Source organism: Palaemon carinicauda, chromosome 20 (assembly GCF_036898095.1).
Source record: "Palaemon carinicauda isolate YSFRI2023 chromosome 20, ASM3689809v2, whole genome shotgun sequence".
NCBI lineage: Eukaryota > Metazoa > Arthropoda > Malacostraca > Decapoda > Palaemonidae > Palaemon > Palaemon carinicauda.
In genome coordinates this window covers 42657072-42675586 of record NC_090744.1, presented here as the reverse complement: position 1 = coordinate 42675586, position 18515 = coordinate 42657072, and the positions used below count along the sequence as shown (strand labels likewise).

Here is an 18515-nt window from a genome sequence, read left to right as displayed (position 1 = left end):
TCTCACATCAGTTAGAAACGTCACTTTTTCTTTTGGCTTGGTAGAGATCAGAGGTGTCCTCTCTCTCCCTGACTATCATTGGACTTTTAATTTTGCTTTCTCTTTTTCAGGTGCGAGTGTTCTCTATACGATAACCTTCATGTGAATGTGTGCAGGGGGCGGGGTGCCACATGTGGTACTATCATATCTTCGTTGTAGACCGACCTGCACTCCTTGTGTCCTTCGTGCAGAGGGCATCGCTGCGAGCAGGGTTTGCCCTGTGCAGAATGTAGGGAGTGGCCCGACTCCCAATGGGAGGAATTTGGGCGGCGAAAGAAGACGAAGGGCGATCTTTTCCCCTCAGGGGCGAGGGAAGGTCGTTCTTCTTCACTCACTCCCTAATCTCTCTCTAAAGCTCCTTCTCACTTGTGCTCTTCCGAGGGACGAGGAGCAACTTCTCCTCCAGTTGCTGCTTCTCGTGCATCTCATAACCTTACTCTTACCCCACATTAACTCTCAACTTCCTTCTCTCCCATACCCTTCCAAATTCTGTCACTTATCGCCCCAGCTTCTCTTCCGCGCCTGCAACCAGTACGGTATCATTAGCAAACAACAGCTGATTTACCTCCCATTTATGATCATTCTCATCTACGTTTCAATCCTCGTCCAAGGACTCGAGCATGCACCTCTCTCACCACTCCATCAACAGACAAGTTAAACATCCATGGTGACATCACACATCCCTGTCTCAACCCCACTCTCACCGGAAACCAATGGTTAAGTGGTAGAAAGGGCATTAATGGATTGTGTTAATAAGTAGGATATTTGGAAGATTGAAAGATGTGCAAGTGTTTAGGGGTATGGCTAATGGTATGTCTGATAATATTTTGATTGAAGGAAAATTAGTCGTGGCAAAAGTGGGGGACGTAAAATGGAGGTAGTGAAGGTTAAAGAGTTGTAAAAACCTGGTGTAAAAAGTGAATATTAAGAAAGGTTGGGAGTGGCATGTAATAGGTTGAAGGTGAAAGAAACTGGTAGTTTAGAGGAGGAGTGGAAATTAGTAAACGAAATTATGTAGGGATTGAAAGTGGTGTGTGGCTAGAGGATTGTTAGAGGCAGCATGACGAAGGGTAATGAAAGGTGGAATGAAGGAGTGAAGATGAAAGTGGAAAATAAAAAGAGGGCATTTGAAAGATGACTGAAAAGTAATAGTGTAGAGAAGTATGAAAGATATAGGGAGAAAATGTGGAAGCAAAGCATAAGTTAGCTGTGGCAAAGGGGGCGGCTGACTGGAGGTGAGGTCAGGGATTGGGTTGTTTGTTATGAAGAGAATAAGAAGTTTTGGAAAGAAATGAAGAGAGTAAGGAAGGGTGGATCGAGAATTGAAGATAAAGAGAGTGAATGAGGTAAATGGAAGGTTGTTGAAAGGAAAGGAGGAAAGGAAAAGGTGGGCTGAATATTTTGAAAGGTTGCTGATGTTGAGGATTATAGGGAGGCAGATATAATTGCTGCTGCAGGTGTAGAGGTGCCAGTAATGGGAGATGAGAATGAGAGATTACAAGAGAGGAAGTGGAGAGCACCAGATGAAACAAGAGCATGAAAAGCACCTAGTATGGATAGTGTGAGGACTAAGATGTTAAAGGAAGGGCATATAACTGTACTTGAATGGTAGGTGAGATTGTTTAATGTTGTCAATGGTACCAGTTAGCGTGTATTGTTTTGCCATACAAAGTTAAGGGAGATATGCATGAGTGTTGTAATTCAAGGGGTATTAATTTGTTGAGTTTGATTGGGAAAGAGTATGGTAGAGTGCTAATTAATAGGATTAAGGATAAAACAGAGGATGCAATCTTGGAAGTACAGGGTGGTTTTAGAATAGGTGATGTATGGATTAGAGTTTTTGACAGTTAGGCAGATATGCGAGAAATATTTAGCAAGAGGCAAGGAAGTGCAAGTTGCATTTATGTATCTGGAGAAAGCTTTTGATTGAGTTGATAAAGAAGTGATGTGGAATGTGATGAAGTTATATGGAATTGGTGGAAGGTTGTTGCAAGGAGTGAAGAGTTTGTACATAGGCAGTAAAGCGTGTGTTAGTTAGGAAATACATGGGTGAGGGGTTTCCAGTTAGAGTGGGGCTGAGACAAGGATGTGTGATGTTGCCATGGTTGTTCAATTTGCTTGTTGATGGAGTCGTGAGAGAGGTGAATGCTAGAGTGTTTGGTTGAGGATTGAAACTGATAGATGATTGATCATAAGTGGTTGGTTTGCGGATGATACTGTATTGGTTGCAGACTCGAAGAAGCTGTGTTGATTATTGACGGTTTCAGAGAAGGAAGTTGAGAGTTAATGTCACCAAGACTAAGGTTATGATATGCACAAGAAGGGAGGGTGTTGCTAGGTTAAATGTCATGTTCTATGGAGTTACTTGAGGTAGTAGATCAGGTTAAGTATTTGGGTCCTGTTGTTGCTACAAATGGTTGAGTGAAAGCAGATGTACGTCAGAGGGGGGATGAAGGATGTAAAGTGTTGGGGGTCGTGAAGGGTGCGGTAAAGAATAGAGGATCAGGAATGAATGTAAAGAGTTCTGTATGAGAAAATTATTGTACCAACTGTGATGTATAGATCAGAGTTGTGGATAATGAAAGTAATGGAGACAGAAATTGAATGTGTTTGAGATGAAGTGTCTGAGGAGTATGGCTGGTGTATCTTGATTAGATAGGGTTATGAACAAAGTAGTGAGGGCAAGAACGGGTTTAAGAAATGAATTAGCAGCTAGAGTGGATATGAATGTGTTGAGGTGGTTTGGCCATGTAGAGAATGAAAAAATGCTGTCTGCTGATGAAGGTGATGAATGCAAGAGTTGATGGGAGAAGTACAAGAGGAAGGCCAAGTTTTGGGTGGTTGGATGGAGTGAAGAGAGCTTTATGTGAGAGGCAAAAGAGCATGCTAGAAATAGGAATGAAAGTTGATCGATTGTGATGCAGCTCCGATAGGCCCTGCTGCTTCCTCCGGTCGCCGAGGTAGCAGCAATGGGGGTTTCAGAATATGAAGCTTCATTACGGCAGATAACTGGGGTGGGCGGGCTGTGGCACCTTAGCAATACCAACCAAACTCTACTGAATCCCTTGTCTGGCTGGGAGGAGCAAAGAGAAGAAAAGTCCACTTTAGCTCTTTGTTGTGTGTTGGCTACCCCACAAAATTATGGGAAGTGCCTTGGTAGATTTGATTATGTACTGCAACGCATTATGTGCTATTCTTCATGTTTCAGTGACTGACAGAGCATTTTCATGGATTGGTTTATGTACTGCCAAGAAAAAGTCATGGTTTCATATAAGCTAGCATTAAGTCCTAAATATAATGCATATTTTTAAAATAAATGTTTCATAAGTAATCTTATGAAAATATTTCTTAACTCCATATAAATGAAATAGCCACCCTATGCATTCAATTATAACATCATAAGTCCAACCGATCAGTAATACATTTTATATATTTTGCACTTCAGATGTAACGTTTTAAACTTGGACCAGCAACTTTTTAATTTGAAAAGGAAATATCTGTGAAGTTCCCAATTCAATCATTCTACTATGAAAAACAATATAAAATCATACAACATTACTTTATTAAAGTATTAAGACAATAATATAAAACCTTACATTCTATACAAAATCACATATAAAAACTTGGTACTGTGATGTATTTACATGATATACATAAATGATTGGTAGTACTGTTATATACCTTTTATTATAAGAAAGTGGAAATTTAAAAATACCATTGTGAGCCAAACAATTTTGCAGTAAAACCATGGCAATCCAACTTTCTTCTTGATCTAGAATATCAAACCAAAAAATAGGAAGGAAAATACATATTCAAATTGATTAAAAAGCCAAAGCTCCTAATATATTTGTACTTCATTTTGTTGCACTTAATCTTCCCACTAACTGCTGAGCTAGGCGTAGATAAGAGAGATCAATGTGTGATGAACTGGTAAGTCCTGTTCCACCACTGCTTGAGGGCAAGGGAGAAACTGCGGGTCGTCTACCCAACCATCGATTGAAGAACGAGTTCTGGTGGTAAAATTATTATTGAATTATTCATTACAGTACTTTGTAAATTATTGACTTTTCACTAAATGATCCCATTAAACTTGCCTAATCAAAATAACACTGATAAAAAAAATATTTCATGTAAAAAATCACTAATTTTAAGTAATTTGTATTTTTCCTAACAGTACTTACCTTGAACTACTGTACTTTCTTAGGAGTATCTGGGATCTCCTCCCAACCGACCAGAGTTTTGTGTAGTTTACCCTAGTCCCGTTTTCTATGAGGGGTAACCTCAGGTGGAGTGATACACGCCCTGAGGCTAACCCCAGGTCAGAGAGCATGCTTGCTCAAGTCTCAATCTCCAGTAAGTTCTTGATAGCTTAGGTATCTATGAAGTCCAGCAAGGCACTCGGGGTAGGATGGGCGGGCCATCACCCGAAAGTAGTTCGAGGTAAGTACTGTTAGGAAAAATACAAATTACTTAAAATTTGTGATTTGTTCCAACACGGAGTACTTACCTCAAACTACTTTCTTAGGAGACTTATACCTTAGGAGGTGGGAGTGTCCTTCAGGACCTAGAGACCGTGACGAGAATAGAAGAGGAACCTCGGTAGGAGACTAGGTTCTGCTGACCTCAAAGAAAACACGAGAAAATGGGGAAAACTACGCAAAAAACCATCTTAGTGTCTAAGTAACTCACTTCTGCAAGAATCCTAGGAGACATGTCCTTCCAATGATAGTGTATCCCATGGCAGTTTCAGGGGGCTACCCGAGTCATTTCCGGTAGGGGAATAGGGGAAGGAAGAACAAGGGGGCTCAGGAAGGAACCTGTGTCTCTTGGACTTACTACCCGCAGTTACCACTGGGGCTACACCTTTAAACCGCTTGGAGCACGGAAATGACGGGACCGAGCGAGAACCCGCCCAGGGACTTTCTCGAGTAGTCCTTCAAGTAGTGAGCCGTAAAGGTCGACTGGTTAGACCAAGTACCTGCCCTCAGGATTTGGCCCACTGCCATGTTTTTCTCAAACGCCAAAGAAGTATTTAGACCCCTAATGCCGTGGGGTCTGGGCTTTCCTGAAAAGGGGACCCCTGAACTACTGTAGGGCCTGACGATCACTTGCCTTATCCAGAAGGAGAAAGTGTTCTTGGAGACTGGCTTCTTCACAGTCCCGAGAAAAATGAACAGACTCTTGATCACGGGATGAAGTCTAGCTGTCCTCTCTAAATACTGCCATACTGCCCTGACAGGGCACAGCAGCAAGTCCCTCGGGTTGTCCGAGTGAGGGATAGCTGGCACTGAGAACCCTTCAACTTTGGGGTCCCAAACAGCTGGATTCTGAGTCTTGGCTACGAAGGAGGGTAAGAATCTGAAAGTAGTTTCTCGCCAGCCCTTCGAGTGTGAGATCTCGTACGACAGGCCAAGAATCTCACCTACTCTTTGCTGATGCCAGAGCTAAACGAAAGACTGCCTTGAGGGTGAGCTCCTTGTCTAGAATGTCTTTTAGAGGCTCGAAGGGAGGTTCCAAAAGCATCTTCAAGTACCCTAGCCACATCCCCCTGGAGCACTCTAACGGCTTGGGGGAAAAACGACTGCTCAAAGCTCTTGAAGAGTGTCGAGATCTACCTGAAGGCACCCAGGTCTATGTCCTTCAGGAGGAAGACTTGGGATGGACATGCCCACTTCGTCCCTGAGATAGACCAGGAAGTCTGCTATCTCGTGAATGGAGGCCCCTAACGGCCTGATGTTCTTCGAGGAGCACCCCTTAGAAAAGGTAGCCCATTACGCCTGGTACACCTCGACTGACGAACGCCTCAGGTATCCTGACTTCCTTGATGCCGTCCTTGACAGAAATCCTTCCTTTTTCAAGAGACGCTCGATAACCTCCACGCGTGAAGGAGGGACCAAGGGTTTTCGTGGAACCTCTGGAAGTGAGGCTTCCGGAGAAGGTCTGGTCTGTCTGGAAGTGGCCCAGGTGGAAGGCGTGCCAGTTCCTTTAGATCCGCGAACCACTCTCTCTCTGGCCACCAGGCCGCTACCAAAGTCACCCACAGGTTGGCCGTCCGTCTCATTGGAAGGCGTCCTCGAACGCTGCTGCTGAATCTGGCACAGGAAAACAAAACACGGGGAGCTGTGCATTTAGTCTCGTGGCGAAGAGGTCTATCACTGGCGAGTCCCACTTCAGGGAGAGGGTTTTGACCACTTCTGGGTGTAGGGACCACTCGGGCCCTACCACTTGACCCATCCTGTTGAGGCCGTCGGCCAGGACGTTCCTCTTCCCCGGAGAGAAGCTGGCTGAAAAATTGATTTTGTTCCACTTCAGCCCATTCTAGGAACTCCATCATGAGACTGCACCATTCCTTCGACATCAGTCCTCCTTGCTCTTTCACATAGGCCACCACCGTGGCGTTGTCGCACCCCGAAGCCACGGAGCTTCCCCGGGGTAGATGGACGAACTCTAGGCACGCTCTTTGTACGGTCCTCATCTCCAGCATGTATATGTGCAGGTTCGTCTCCTCGACTTCCCATTTACCTTTTGCAGTTTTGTCTAGAAAATGGGCACCCCAGCTCTCCTTGGATACGTCCGAGAACAGGAGCATCTCCGAAGGGTCGGTAGCAAAGGGCATTCCCTTGAGGGTGTTCGTTCCGATTGCCACCACCCCAGGACTTCCTTCGTCTCCGGGGACACCAAGACTATCTTGCGCGGGGAGTCCTATCACTCTTTGCCAGTACTTGGCTCTCCTGGGCTGGCCCGACAGGAAGGGCCAGAGTATCTGTTTCAGGGTGTCCAGTTTTTCCTCGGAGAGGAAGGCCCTCGCCATCCGGGAGTCTAGAACCAACCCTAGGTAGGTCATCCTGGTGGAGGAAATCAGCCGGGACTTCTCCAGGTTGATGATGATACTCAAGACGTTGCGGAACTGCAGGAGCTTCTCGCCTTGTTCCCTCAATACTTCCTCTGAGACAAAGCAACAACCAGTTATCTAGGTACCGAATCTGGCGGACGTCCTGTTCGTACGGCCAGCCTGAAACTGTTGCGAAGACCTTCGTGAAGCCCTGAGGGCTGTCAACAGTCCGAAGCCTAGGGTTTTGACCTGCAACGTTTTGGTACTCCATTTTACTCTTAGTAACCTCCTGTTGGAGGGATGAACAGGGACCTGGAAGTAGACGTCTTTGAGGCCTATGGACCTCATGAAGTCCTCCTCCTTCAAGGTCGCTAGGACCGACTTCGGAGTGTCCATCTTGAAGTCCGTGTTGCACACGAATTGTTGAGGGCTGAAAGGTCTATGACCGGTCTCCAGAACCGTGTCGCCTTCTCCACCAGGAAGAGCCTGTTGTAGAACCCTGGACTTGGTTTCTCAACTGGTTCTACTGCCCTTTTCGCCAGCATTGCCGAGCCTACTTCCTACAATACTGCTACTCTCAAGGGGTCCTTGGGTGCCAACCACTCCGCCTGTTGATCTGGGATCCGAGGTGGGGGTCCGCTAGGAAGGGCAGCCTGTACCCCTCCTTTAGTACTGCTACGGTCCACGGATCCGCTCCGTGGTCCCGCCATGCTTGCCAAGATCGTTTGAGGCATCCCCCCACCTGAGGCGCCGGCAGGAGTAGGGGGCCTCCCCTCCTAACTCCTTCGAGAGCCGCGGCCTGAGTAGGAGGGTCTGAAAGCTAACTGAGGAGTCGAAGCTCCCCTACGGGGGATAAGGCAAGGGAAAGATTACGTGTGCCAACTTCTACATCCGACGGGCGGACGGAGCCAAAGAGGCACTGGGCAAAGGTGTGGGGGTCTCTCTCCAGCGGCCACTGAGGCAGGCACTGGAGAGGCAATAGCCCCGTTCGACCCGCTAGGGTGAAAACCACTTTGCCTTCGTCACGGATGGAGCCGTCATGGGTCTACCCTCTCCCGGGGAAATCCGTGGGGTTTAAGTAACCTGCCATGTCAGCGGCCGCCTCCGATGCTTGGATGGGGCTGGCCGGGACGATGGCACGGCTGGCTCCATCATGGATGGAGCCACCGGGACGGAAGTAGCCGTCATAGGTGTGTCAGCGGCCACCTCCAATGCTTGGATGGGGCTGGCCGGGACGATGGAGCGGCTATCTCTATCACGGATGAAGCCACTGGGACGGAGGTAGCCGTCATGGGTCTACCCCCTCCCGGGGAGATCCGTGGGGTTTAAGTACCCTGCCATGTCAGCAGCCGCCTCCGATGCTTGGATGGGGTTGGCCGGGACGATGGCACGGCTGGCGCCGCCGGGACGTAGGTAGCCGTCATGGGTGTGTCAGCGGCCACCTCCAATGCTTGGATGGGGCTGGCCGGGACGATGGAGTGGCTATCTTCATCACGGATGAAGCCACTGGGACGGAGGTAGCCGTCATGGGTCTACCCCTTCCCGGGGAATCCGTGGGGTGTGAGTACCCTGGTATACCAGCGGTTGACCACGAAGCCTGAATGGAGCTGTCGTGGTACCAGGTATGGATGCCATGCTGCCGGGTCGAGCCAAGGGCTACCTCCGCTGGAAGGATGGAGCTCCTGCGGAGATCCATGGAGCTGCGGGCTTCCCTGTGCTGGCTGGTTGGTTCCTTCGTTCAGGGCGGGCCATCGAAGAACCGGAGGCCGGGACACGGCTGCCCGACTGAAGGGGCGACTCTCCGCTGGGCGGAAGGAGTCGGAACCCTCGCGGACTTATGCCGGTCTTCCACAGCCTGCTGTAGGGTCGCCGGGGGAAGGGGCGACTCTCCGCTTCACGTCGAAGGACAGGCATCGCCGTCGGAACAGGGGGCCTCCGTCCTGGGTCCAACAGCTCTTCCGGAGGTTCTCGTATCTGCGGGCCTGCCCGTTGAGGAAAGCCAAGGGCTGTGCTCGTGACGAGCTAGGTGGCCTTTGGAGGTCAGGTCTCGGCTGCCAGACCGAAGGGGCGACTCTCTCCACTGGGCGGATGGAGCCGGAACCTTTGCAGACTTACGCCTGTCGACTGGAACCTGCCATGATGAGTCCCTCCGTCGGGTGCCGCTGCTGCCAGAGGAATATCTATCCGGGGAGCTCGTCCTCGGATGCCAACTTGAAGGGCCTGGCACCGCAGCTAGCTCCAGCAGCCTGTCGAGGTGAACCACCACCCACTCACTGCTCTTGAGCGATCTTGAGCGCCGACTCTCGTGGCGCGACCTCGAGATGGAGCGAGAACGCGACAACTTCTTGCGGGACTTCTCCCCTTCGTCTCCTGAGTTTCCTCAGCGCCTCGTCTTGGGGGGAACCCACGCAATGGGGTCCGATGGCGCAGAAGGCTCCTCGGCAACGTCCTCGGCTGCAGAAGTGACTGAAAAACACGCCAAAGAAGCTGGAGAAGAATTAGGGACATTTTTCCCCCACATGGGGTCATCAGAGGAGACGTGGCCTGCTTGCACCAGGACTCCGTCTCCCATACACACTCCCGCCCCTCCCTCAAGCCCCTCACTCGTCTGGAACGACGCCACAACCCCACTATCCTGAAGATCAGACTCTTGGGGAAGGGCCACGGGCCTCTTCCCCGCAACGGACTTACCTCGTCCCCTACTCTGGGTAGGGGAGGGTGGTAGGGAAGCTCTGTCAGACGAGACGCCCGGTGAAGCAAGGGAGGAAGGGACGCTAGGCTTCTTAGGCGACCTCTTCGTCGCCTACTTCTTCTTGGTGCTATACCACACCCACTCAGACTCCTGGGGAAGAGCAATGGGCCTCTTACCCACAACTGACTTACCTCGTCCCCTACTCTGGGTAGGGGAAGGTGGCTGAGAAGCTCCATTCGACGAGGTATCGGGAGAAGTAAGCGGCGAGGAGAGGCTCGTCTTCCTATGTGACCTCTTGGACACCGCCGCCTTCTTGGTGCCGAAGCGCACCCACTGCACCTCGTTTCAGGACTGGCACTCCGGACACGTGGCTGTAGGAGAACATAAGCTGCCCCCACACGACGAACTCAGAGGATAAGGGTAGGAAAGGGTATAGAATGAACACAATGGGTCCACGTGGGGACCGCGTAAGACACAAAAAGGGGGGTCGGGGACACAGGGTCGCACTGGGTAAGGAAAGAGCGTTGAGATGTTATCGCGATGCGACCAGAGATCTTACTGGAGATCGAGACCTGAGCAAGCATGCTCTCTGACCTGGGGTTAGCCTCAGGGCGTGTATCACTCCACCTGAGGTTACCCCTCATAGAAAACGGGACTAGGGTAAACTACACAAAACTCTGGTCGGTTGGGAGGAGATCCCAGATACTCCTAAGAAAGTAGTTCGAGATAAGTACTCCGTGTTGGAACAAATACAGTATAAGAATATGAAAGAAAAGCAAAAGTACTTACAGTATAATACATAAAGCTATCAAATATATTCTTCACGGAGCGGCACAGGTCGAGCCCAGAAATGAAAGTTTTTAAAACAATTTTGTAATTTTGCTATCTACACAAACCAGTCCTTTTAACCCCTTCACTACAAGAATGTTTGGAAGATTGAAAGACGTGCACGTGTTTAGGGGTATGGCTAACGGTATGTCTGATCATTTTTTAGTGGAAGGAAAATTAGTTGTAGCAAAAGAGTGGGGGAATAGAGTAGGTGGATGTAAAAGGGAGGTAGTGAGGATTGAAGAGCTAATAAAACCGGGGGTAAGAAGTAAATATCAGGAAAGGTTGAAAATGGCATATGATGAGGTGGGAGTAAGAGAAACTGGTAATTTAGAGGAGGAATGGAAGTTAGTAAAAGAAAATTTTGTTGGGATTACAAGTGATGTATGTGGCAAGAAGGTTGTTGGAGGCAGCATGAGGAAGGGCAGTGAATGGTGGAATGAAGGAGTGAAGGTGAAAGTGGAAGAGAAGAAGAGGGCTTTTGAAGAATGGCTGCAGAGTAATAGTATAGAGAAGTATGAAAAATATAGAGAGAAAAAGGTGGAAGTAAAGCGCAAGGTACGTGAGGCGAAGAGGGCAGCTGACCTGAGGTGGGGTCAGGGATTGGGTCAGTCATATGAAGAGAATAAGAAGAAGTTTTGGAAAGAAGTGAAGAGAGTAAGGAAGGCTGGCGCAAGAATTGAAGAGACAGTGAAAGATGGAAATGGAAGGTTGTTAAAAGGAGAGGAGGCAAGGAAAAGGTGGGCGGAATATTTTGAAAGTTTGCTGAATGTTGAGGATAATAGGGAGGCAAATATAACTGCTGTTCCAGGTGTTGAGGTGCCAGTGATGGGAGATGAGAATGAGAGAGAGATAACAATAGAGGAAGTGAGGAGAGCACTAGATGAAACGAGAGTAGGAAAAGCGTCTGGTATGGACGGTGTGAAAGCTGAGATGTTGAAGGAAGGGGGTGTGACTGTACTTGAATGGTTGGTGAGATTGTTTAATATGTGTTTTGTGTTGTCAATGGTACCAGTAGATTGGGTTTGTGCATGTATTGTACCACTATATAAGGGTAAGGGAGATGTGCATGAGTGTTGTAATTCAAGAGGTATTAGTTTGTTGAGTGTAGTTGGAAAAGTGTATGGTAGAGTACTGATTAATAGGATTAAGGATAAAACAGAGAATGCAATCTTGGAAGTACAGGGTGGTTTTAGAAGAGGTAGGGGTTGTATGAATCAGATTTTTACAGTTAGGCAGATATGCGAGAAATATTTAGCAAAAGGTAAGGAGGTGTATGTTGCGTTTATGGATCTGGAGAAAGCATATGATAGAGTTGATAGGGAAGCAATGTGGGATGTGATGAGGTTATATGGAGTTGGTGGAAGGTTGTTGCAAGCAGTGAAAAGTTTATACAAAGGTAGTAAAGCATGTGTTAGAATAGGAAATGAAGTGAGTGATTGGTTTCCGGTGAGAGTGGGGCTGAGACAGGGATGTGTGATGTCGCCGTGGTTGTTTAACTTGTATGTTGATGGAGTGGTGAGAGAGGTGAATGCTCGAGTGCTTGGACGAGGATTAAAACTGGTAGGCGAGAATGACCATGAATGGGAGGTAAATCAGTTGCTGTTTGCGGATGATACTGTACTGGTAGCAGACACAGAAGAGAAGCTTGACCGACTAGTGACAGAATTTGGAAGGGTGTGTGAGAGAAGGAAGTTGAGAGTTAATGTGGGTAAGAGTAAGGTTATGAGATGTACGAGAAGGGAAGGTGGTGCAAGGTTGAATGTCATGTTGAATGGAGAGTTACTTGAGGAGGTGGATCAGTTTAAGTACTTGGGGTCTGTTGTTGCAGCAAATGGTGGAGTGGAAGCAGATGTACGTCAGAGAGTGAATGAAGGTTGCAAAGTTTTGGGGGCAGTTAAGGGAGTAGTAAAAAATAGAGGGTTGGGCATGAATGTAAAGAGAGTTCTATATGAGAAAGTGATTGTACCAACTGTGATGTATGGATCGGAGTCGTGGGGAATGAAAGTGATGGAGAGACAGAAATTGAATGTGTTTGAGATGAAGTGTCTGAGAAGTATGGCTGGTGTATCTCGAGTAGATAGGGTTAGGAACGAAGTGGTGAGAGAGAGAACGGGTGTAAGAAATGAGTTAGCGGCTAGAGTGGATATGAATGTGTTGAGGTGGTTTGGCCATGTTGAGAGAATGGAAAATGGTTGTCTGCTAAAGAAGGTGATGAATGCAAGAGTTGAGGGGAGAAGTACAAGAGGAAGGCCGAGGTTTGGGTGGATGGATGGTGTGAAGAAAGCTCTGGGTGATAGGAGGATAGATGTGAGAGAGGCAAGAGAGCGTGCTAGAAATAGGAATGAATGGCGAGCGATTGTGACGCAGTTCCAGTAGGCCCTGCTGCTTCCTCCGGGGCCTTAGATGACCGCGGAGGTAGCAGCAGTAGGGGAGTCAGCATTATGAAGCTTCATCTGTGGTGGAAATGTGGGAGGTTGGGCTGTGGCACCCTAGCAGTACCAGCTGAACTCGGTTGAGTCCCTGATTAGGCTGAAGGAACATAGAGAGTAGAGGTCCCCTTTTTGTTTTGTTTCATTGTTGGTGTCGGCTACCCCCCAAAATTGGGGGAAGTGCCTTGGTATATAGATAGATAGATAGACTACAAGGTAGCTGAACCGCCACTCAAGATATATACAAGTGGAACCTCTACATACGATCTTAATTCGTTCCGAGACCTAGATCGTACGTTAAAAGTATTTTATATTGGAGCGAATATTCCCATAAGAATACACTGTAATTTGTATAATTTGTTCTACAGCCCAAAAACCAATGATAACTCCATAATAAATTACTACACATAATTACACATAGCAATACAGTAATACAATTGCATTATATAATAGAGATGTAAAAAAAGAATAACTGTAAAGAAATAATAAATAAAAAAAGGGGTTTTTATTATCACTTTACCTTAGAGACAGGCCAACGAAGGTGTAGGCTTTGGTACACAGGAGGAGACAGACGGACGGTCGGCGAGGAGGTAGAGATGGTGACTGCGATACCGTACCGTAAGTTACTCTACGTGAACTTTAACCTAATTTAGCTTATTTGTTTTTATTTAATATTTATATTTTATATTTTTTTCTACATTTTCTTTTTTTTCTTTTTGATTTTTAATTTTCATCACTTTCACTCACTTCAATCCTAGTTTTCTTTGCTTCACTTTCTTTCTCTTCATCACGATCACTAGACCGCTTTGTAGATTTTTGAAAGAAACTATCGAGAGAAAGTTGCTTGGTACGGCTTTTCAGAATTTTTCCGAAATGGGTTAAACAGACATCATCAAATTGCAAAACTACACGGCAAACCTAAAGTTTCTGTGGGTGATACTTATCAATGAACTCAACCACGTGTTGATGATGTGCTAACATCTCTTTTATTGCAGCCGAACTTAAGATGTACTGTACTCTACCTCCTCGATCTACGACTCACTCAACTGCGCTTGGAACTCATCATTCTGCATGGCATCCAGCTCCTTGAGTTCCTCGGTGGTGAGCTCTTCATGATGCTCCTCGACGAGTTTGGTGATGTCATCTTCATCAACCTCCAGACCCATGGACTTGCCAAGGGATACAATCTCTTCTACGTCTTCCTCTACGACAAGCACAGGTTCAGGTTCGGGGCCAAAACCTTCAAAATCTCTTGGAGAAACAGCGTCAAGCAAAGCTTCTTCCAGGCTGAATTCAGTGTCCGTCGAGTTACTCCCTCCCAAGCCTGATCTATGATCTTCAAGCAGAGCACGATATTGAAATGGCTCCTCCAAAATACACGCAAAGTTAAGTTGGTGCTTTGCGTGACATTAAGGCACTGCTAAAATAAGTGCTTGGTGTAGAGCTTCTTAAAATTAGTGATGACTTGCTGGTCCATGGGCTGGAGGATAGGGGTGGTGTTCGGTGGAAGATACAGTTCTCTAATAAACTTGAACTGGTCGATGATATCATCTTCGAGTCCTGGGGGGTGAGCGGGAGCATTATCCAAGCAAAGCAAGCACTTTAAAGGCAAATTTCTCTCAAGGTACATATTGGCATCAGGGCCAAAACCTTGGTTTACCCATTCAACAAAGAAGTGCCTAGTAACCTAAGCCTTAGAATTAGCATGCCAGAAAACATCAGCATGTTCTTATTGACTCTATGTGCCTTAAATGTCCAACTGTTTTCGGAATAATAAACCAATAACGGCTTGATTTTGCAGTCCCCGCTGGCGTTGGCACATAGGGCAAGAGTCAACCAATCCTTCATTAGGCTTATGTCCAGGCATTTTCTTCTCTTTGGAGGTGATATATGTTCGACTAGGCATCTTTTTCCAAAACAGACCGGTTTCATCACAATAGAAAATTTGCTGCTCTGCGTAGCCTTCATCCTCCACGATCATTTTGAACTTCTTAACAAAATCGTTAGCAGCCTTGTTGTCAAAACTTGAAGCCTCTCTGTACCAAACAACTGAATGAATCCCGGTCCGTCTCTTAAATTTCTCGAACCAACCACGAGACACCTTGAATTCCTCCGTCGTAGAATCGGTTGAATTCTCCCCCGCGTCAACCCCAGAGCTCGCCGCCTTCAAGTCACGATAGATAGCGCTGGCCTTCTCGCAAATGATCGTTTCAGTGATCGTATCGCCAACAATCTCTTTGTACTTTATCCATATTACAAAAATGCATTCCATCTCTTCCAGGGTAGGGCTGCGACGTTTTGAAATAATGGTGATCCCCTTCGATGGTTTGACTGCTTTAATGGCTGCCTTCTGCTTGATCGTCGAGATCGTAGACGTATTCCGACCATATTACTTAGCCAGATCACTCACACGCACACTGCGCTCATGTTTGTTCCAACACGGAGTACTTACCTCGAACTACTTTCTCAGGAGTATCTGGGATCTCCTCCCATCTGACCAGAGTTTTGCTATGAGGGATAACCTGAGGCGGAGTGATACACGCCCTGAGGCTAACCCCGGGTCAGAGAGCATGCTTGCTCAGGTCTCGACCTCCAGTAAGTTCTCTGGTCGCGTCGCGATATCATCTCGCCGCTCTCCTTAATCCCAGTGTGACTCTTTGTGTCCCCGACCCCTTTGTGTCTCACGCGGTTCCCACGTTGTTCTTTTGTGCTCTTCCCTTTGCTTTCCCTGTGCTTTCTTGTGTCTCGTGGTGTTTCCTACTGCGTCATGGAGCATCCCCGCCGTTGTCCTGGGCCTATGGCCGGTAAATCGTGTGGTGCGTTCCTGTCGAAACCTGAAGTAGACCCGCACTCCTTGTGTTCGTTGTGTAGAGCAGTGTGTGTTCCCCTACCGCCACGTATCCGGAGTGCGTGTCCTGGAACAAGGTGCAGTGGGTGCGTTACGGCACCAAGAAGAAGAAGGCGACGAAGAAGTCACGTAAGAAGCCGAGCATCTCTTCTCCCCTTGCTTCGCCGGGCGTATCGTCAGACCGAACTTCCCTGCCACCCTTCCCTACCCAGAGTAGGGGACGAGGTAAGTCTGTTGCGGGGAAGAGGCCCGTGGCCCTTCCCCAGGAGTCTGATCTGCAAGATAGTGGGGTTGTGGCATCTTTCCAGGCAAGTGTGGGGCCTGAGGGAAGGTCGGGAGTGTGTGTGGGGGACGGAGTCCTGGTGCAAGCAGGGCACATCTTCTCTGATGACCCTATGTGGGGGGAAGAATGTCCCCAATTCTTCTCCAGCCTCTTGGGCTTGTTTTTCAGGAACATCTGCAGCCGAGGGTGCCGTGGTTTTTCTGTCATTCCACCTTCTGTGTGACTAACTATGGAATTCATGTTTTTGGTATATCACAGGCTTGGAAATAAGACTGCTCATGTAAGAACATGACAAATACTACATTTTACTCGTGAAAACAATGTTCAATGCAAATATGAAATATATGAGACATGAAGATGATGATATTTTGTATAAATGCTACTGGTGCAAAAAAGAAATGAAATAAAAAACAAATCTTGTGACATTGTGGGTGGGACTTTTGTAAAAGAGTAACACTGATAGGCACCATTCTGAACAACTGTGTTACTCTCTGTCAACATGCAAAGAGGAATACAATTTAGATATATCCCTTTTCTTCAAAACAAAGGTAGCTCACAAGTAAAGAATATGGAAAGCGAGGGCTTTTTTTCCAGACACCACTAACCTACATAGCTTTGCCAATTCTTTCAAAGTACTGGCAAAGTATGCTATCACCTAGAAAGAGGATATGGTGATGGACTCTATGGCCATTGAATCTGTGTCAGAAAAGCAGGTACAATACGTTCATTTACTGACATAACTGGAATGCCCAATGAGGGTCACAGATCCAGTAGGCAAAGGCCATCATCTGTCAAAACCAAATCAAGAAGAATGCATTGGATCCACATAAGTATGAACTCCTTGTTAGGGGAGATAATTGCCACTGAAAAAAACCTAGGCAATTTTTCACAGACCGGGGTCATGAGTGACAGATTTAAGAGAGGGAAGGATCGAAGAAAGTATCAGAGATTTCTCAAAGTTCCAGATTCTGAGGAGGAGAAAGGTCTGATTCACCCTTTACTTTCAGCAGCTCTTCCAGGACAATGCTATTATGGCCAAGGCTTTGCTGCTGTAGGTCTAAAAGTTGTTGGAGAAGTTCTACATAGGTCCTTCCCTGCCTTTTACCATTGCCTGATCTTGATGCCAAAGTCATCGGGCATGGCAACTAGTATTAAATGTCTCCTGGCTCAACAGATCCCTAGTGGTGAGAAAGTTCTCTCATGAAACCCCATCATCTGTCTTTATGTTTGTTCTCGGAAAATCTGTCATATGTTTATTTTCACATGCCTATCATCCAAATTAGAAAAATATTTCTAAGGTTGGTAAGTGGATGCAAGATGTATCAGTTCATGTATTTTCTTTGACTTAAGCAAAGCTCCATAGTTCTTTGCAAGGGTCAAGAATCTAGATAAGGTGGCCTCACCTGTAAGAAATAAATGTCCTTTTATATCTGGACAATTGATAGGTCTTGCGAGCTAAAAAGGAGGTCCTGTTAGAGTTCCATTGCCTACTACTAAATCTGTTGAGATCTATTATAAGGTTTAGACGATATTGTGAAGTCTTAAAAGATACTGTAGAGAAAAGAGCAAATTTTCTGAAATCAGTAACGTGTTAGTTGTTAGGATGCAGGGGCTAAGAGCACTAGGAGAAGTTCCCTATCAAGTGAGCGAATGGAAGATGTTAATACAAGTACACGGAGGCTGTAGATAAAAACACTGGGCAAGGTAACTAATGTAAATGGTTGAACAATTTTGTCAGCAAATTGCATGAAATGTTACCATGTACTAGTATAATCTTGCTGCTATTTTCTCTCAATGTGGGGCAACAGCCTCTGGTATGTTGCACCGAGAATATAAAGCCATAATTTACAATTCATAAAGGTTCCTTATAGATCCTTTCAGCCCAGAAGTCTGAATAGAGTGTTTCAGTAATACATGTAATTGCTTTTATTCCTGTATAAATTCTACAGCTACTTCTATTTTATAGAAAGTAATATCATATAGTGAGCCTTGCAGATCACAAAGTAGATTCTTTTAAAGATTCTCATCCAAATGTTCCAAAACTGGACTGTTTCTTGCCTATTACTTTTTATCCATTCCCTTAGGTCTCTAACCACCTCACTGTGCTCCATTTTTTGCCTATTATTTATCAACAAATTACTGGGCAATTCCTGTGACAATCTAAAATTTTGATCCAGTGATCTCATTGAAATACTTAACAATATTCAAGTTGGATTCAGCAACTCATTTCTTTGAGGAGGTAGAAAATAAGGTGTATAAATATATTAACTAACTACAGGAATCAAGGTAAAAATTACAAACCATTTCATCTCCAAGCCCATGGCGTACTCGAAGTGCATCACGTGGGGCAGTCTCTGGACTCATAAGTGCTAGAGTTGACTGAGTTAGAAGGATCAGTAGTGCCTGCTCAGCACATGTAGCCAGAACCCTGGTATCTAGTCCAATTTCTGGAGCACCACTTCGACAAGGCGACACACCTCTACTTTCCTAAAGAGAAAATACTCTTTGTCAATAAAGTTTGTTTTAGCTAAGGGTTTGAAAGACATTAATTTCAAAGAGCA

General features: G+C 46.4%; 1 protein-coding gene across 1 annotated transcript in view; it reads right to left on the bottom strand.

Moving 5' to 3' along the window:
* Positions 1 to 3584: 3584 nt before the first annotated feature.
* Positions 3585 to 18515, bottom strand: part of LOC137660305 (nucleoporin NUP188-like) — a 132119-nt gene continuing 117188 nt past the window's right edge. Inside the window, exons 22-23 of the mRNA XM_068395100.1 lie at positions 18256 to 18441; positions 3585 to 4049 (exon numbers count right to left, since the gene is read on the bottom strand). Of these exons, the coding sequence (XP_068251201.1) occupies positions 3894 to 4049; positions 18256 to 18441 (342 nt within the window). The 3' untranslated portion in view covers positions 3585 to 3893. The remainder of the gene's footprint in view (positions 4050 to 18255; positions 18442 to 18515) is intronic.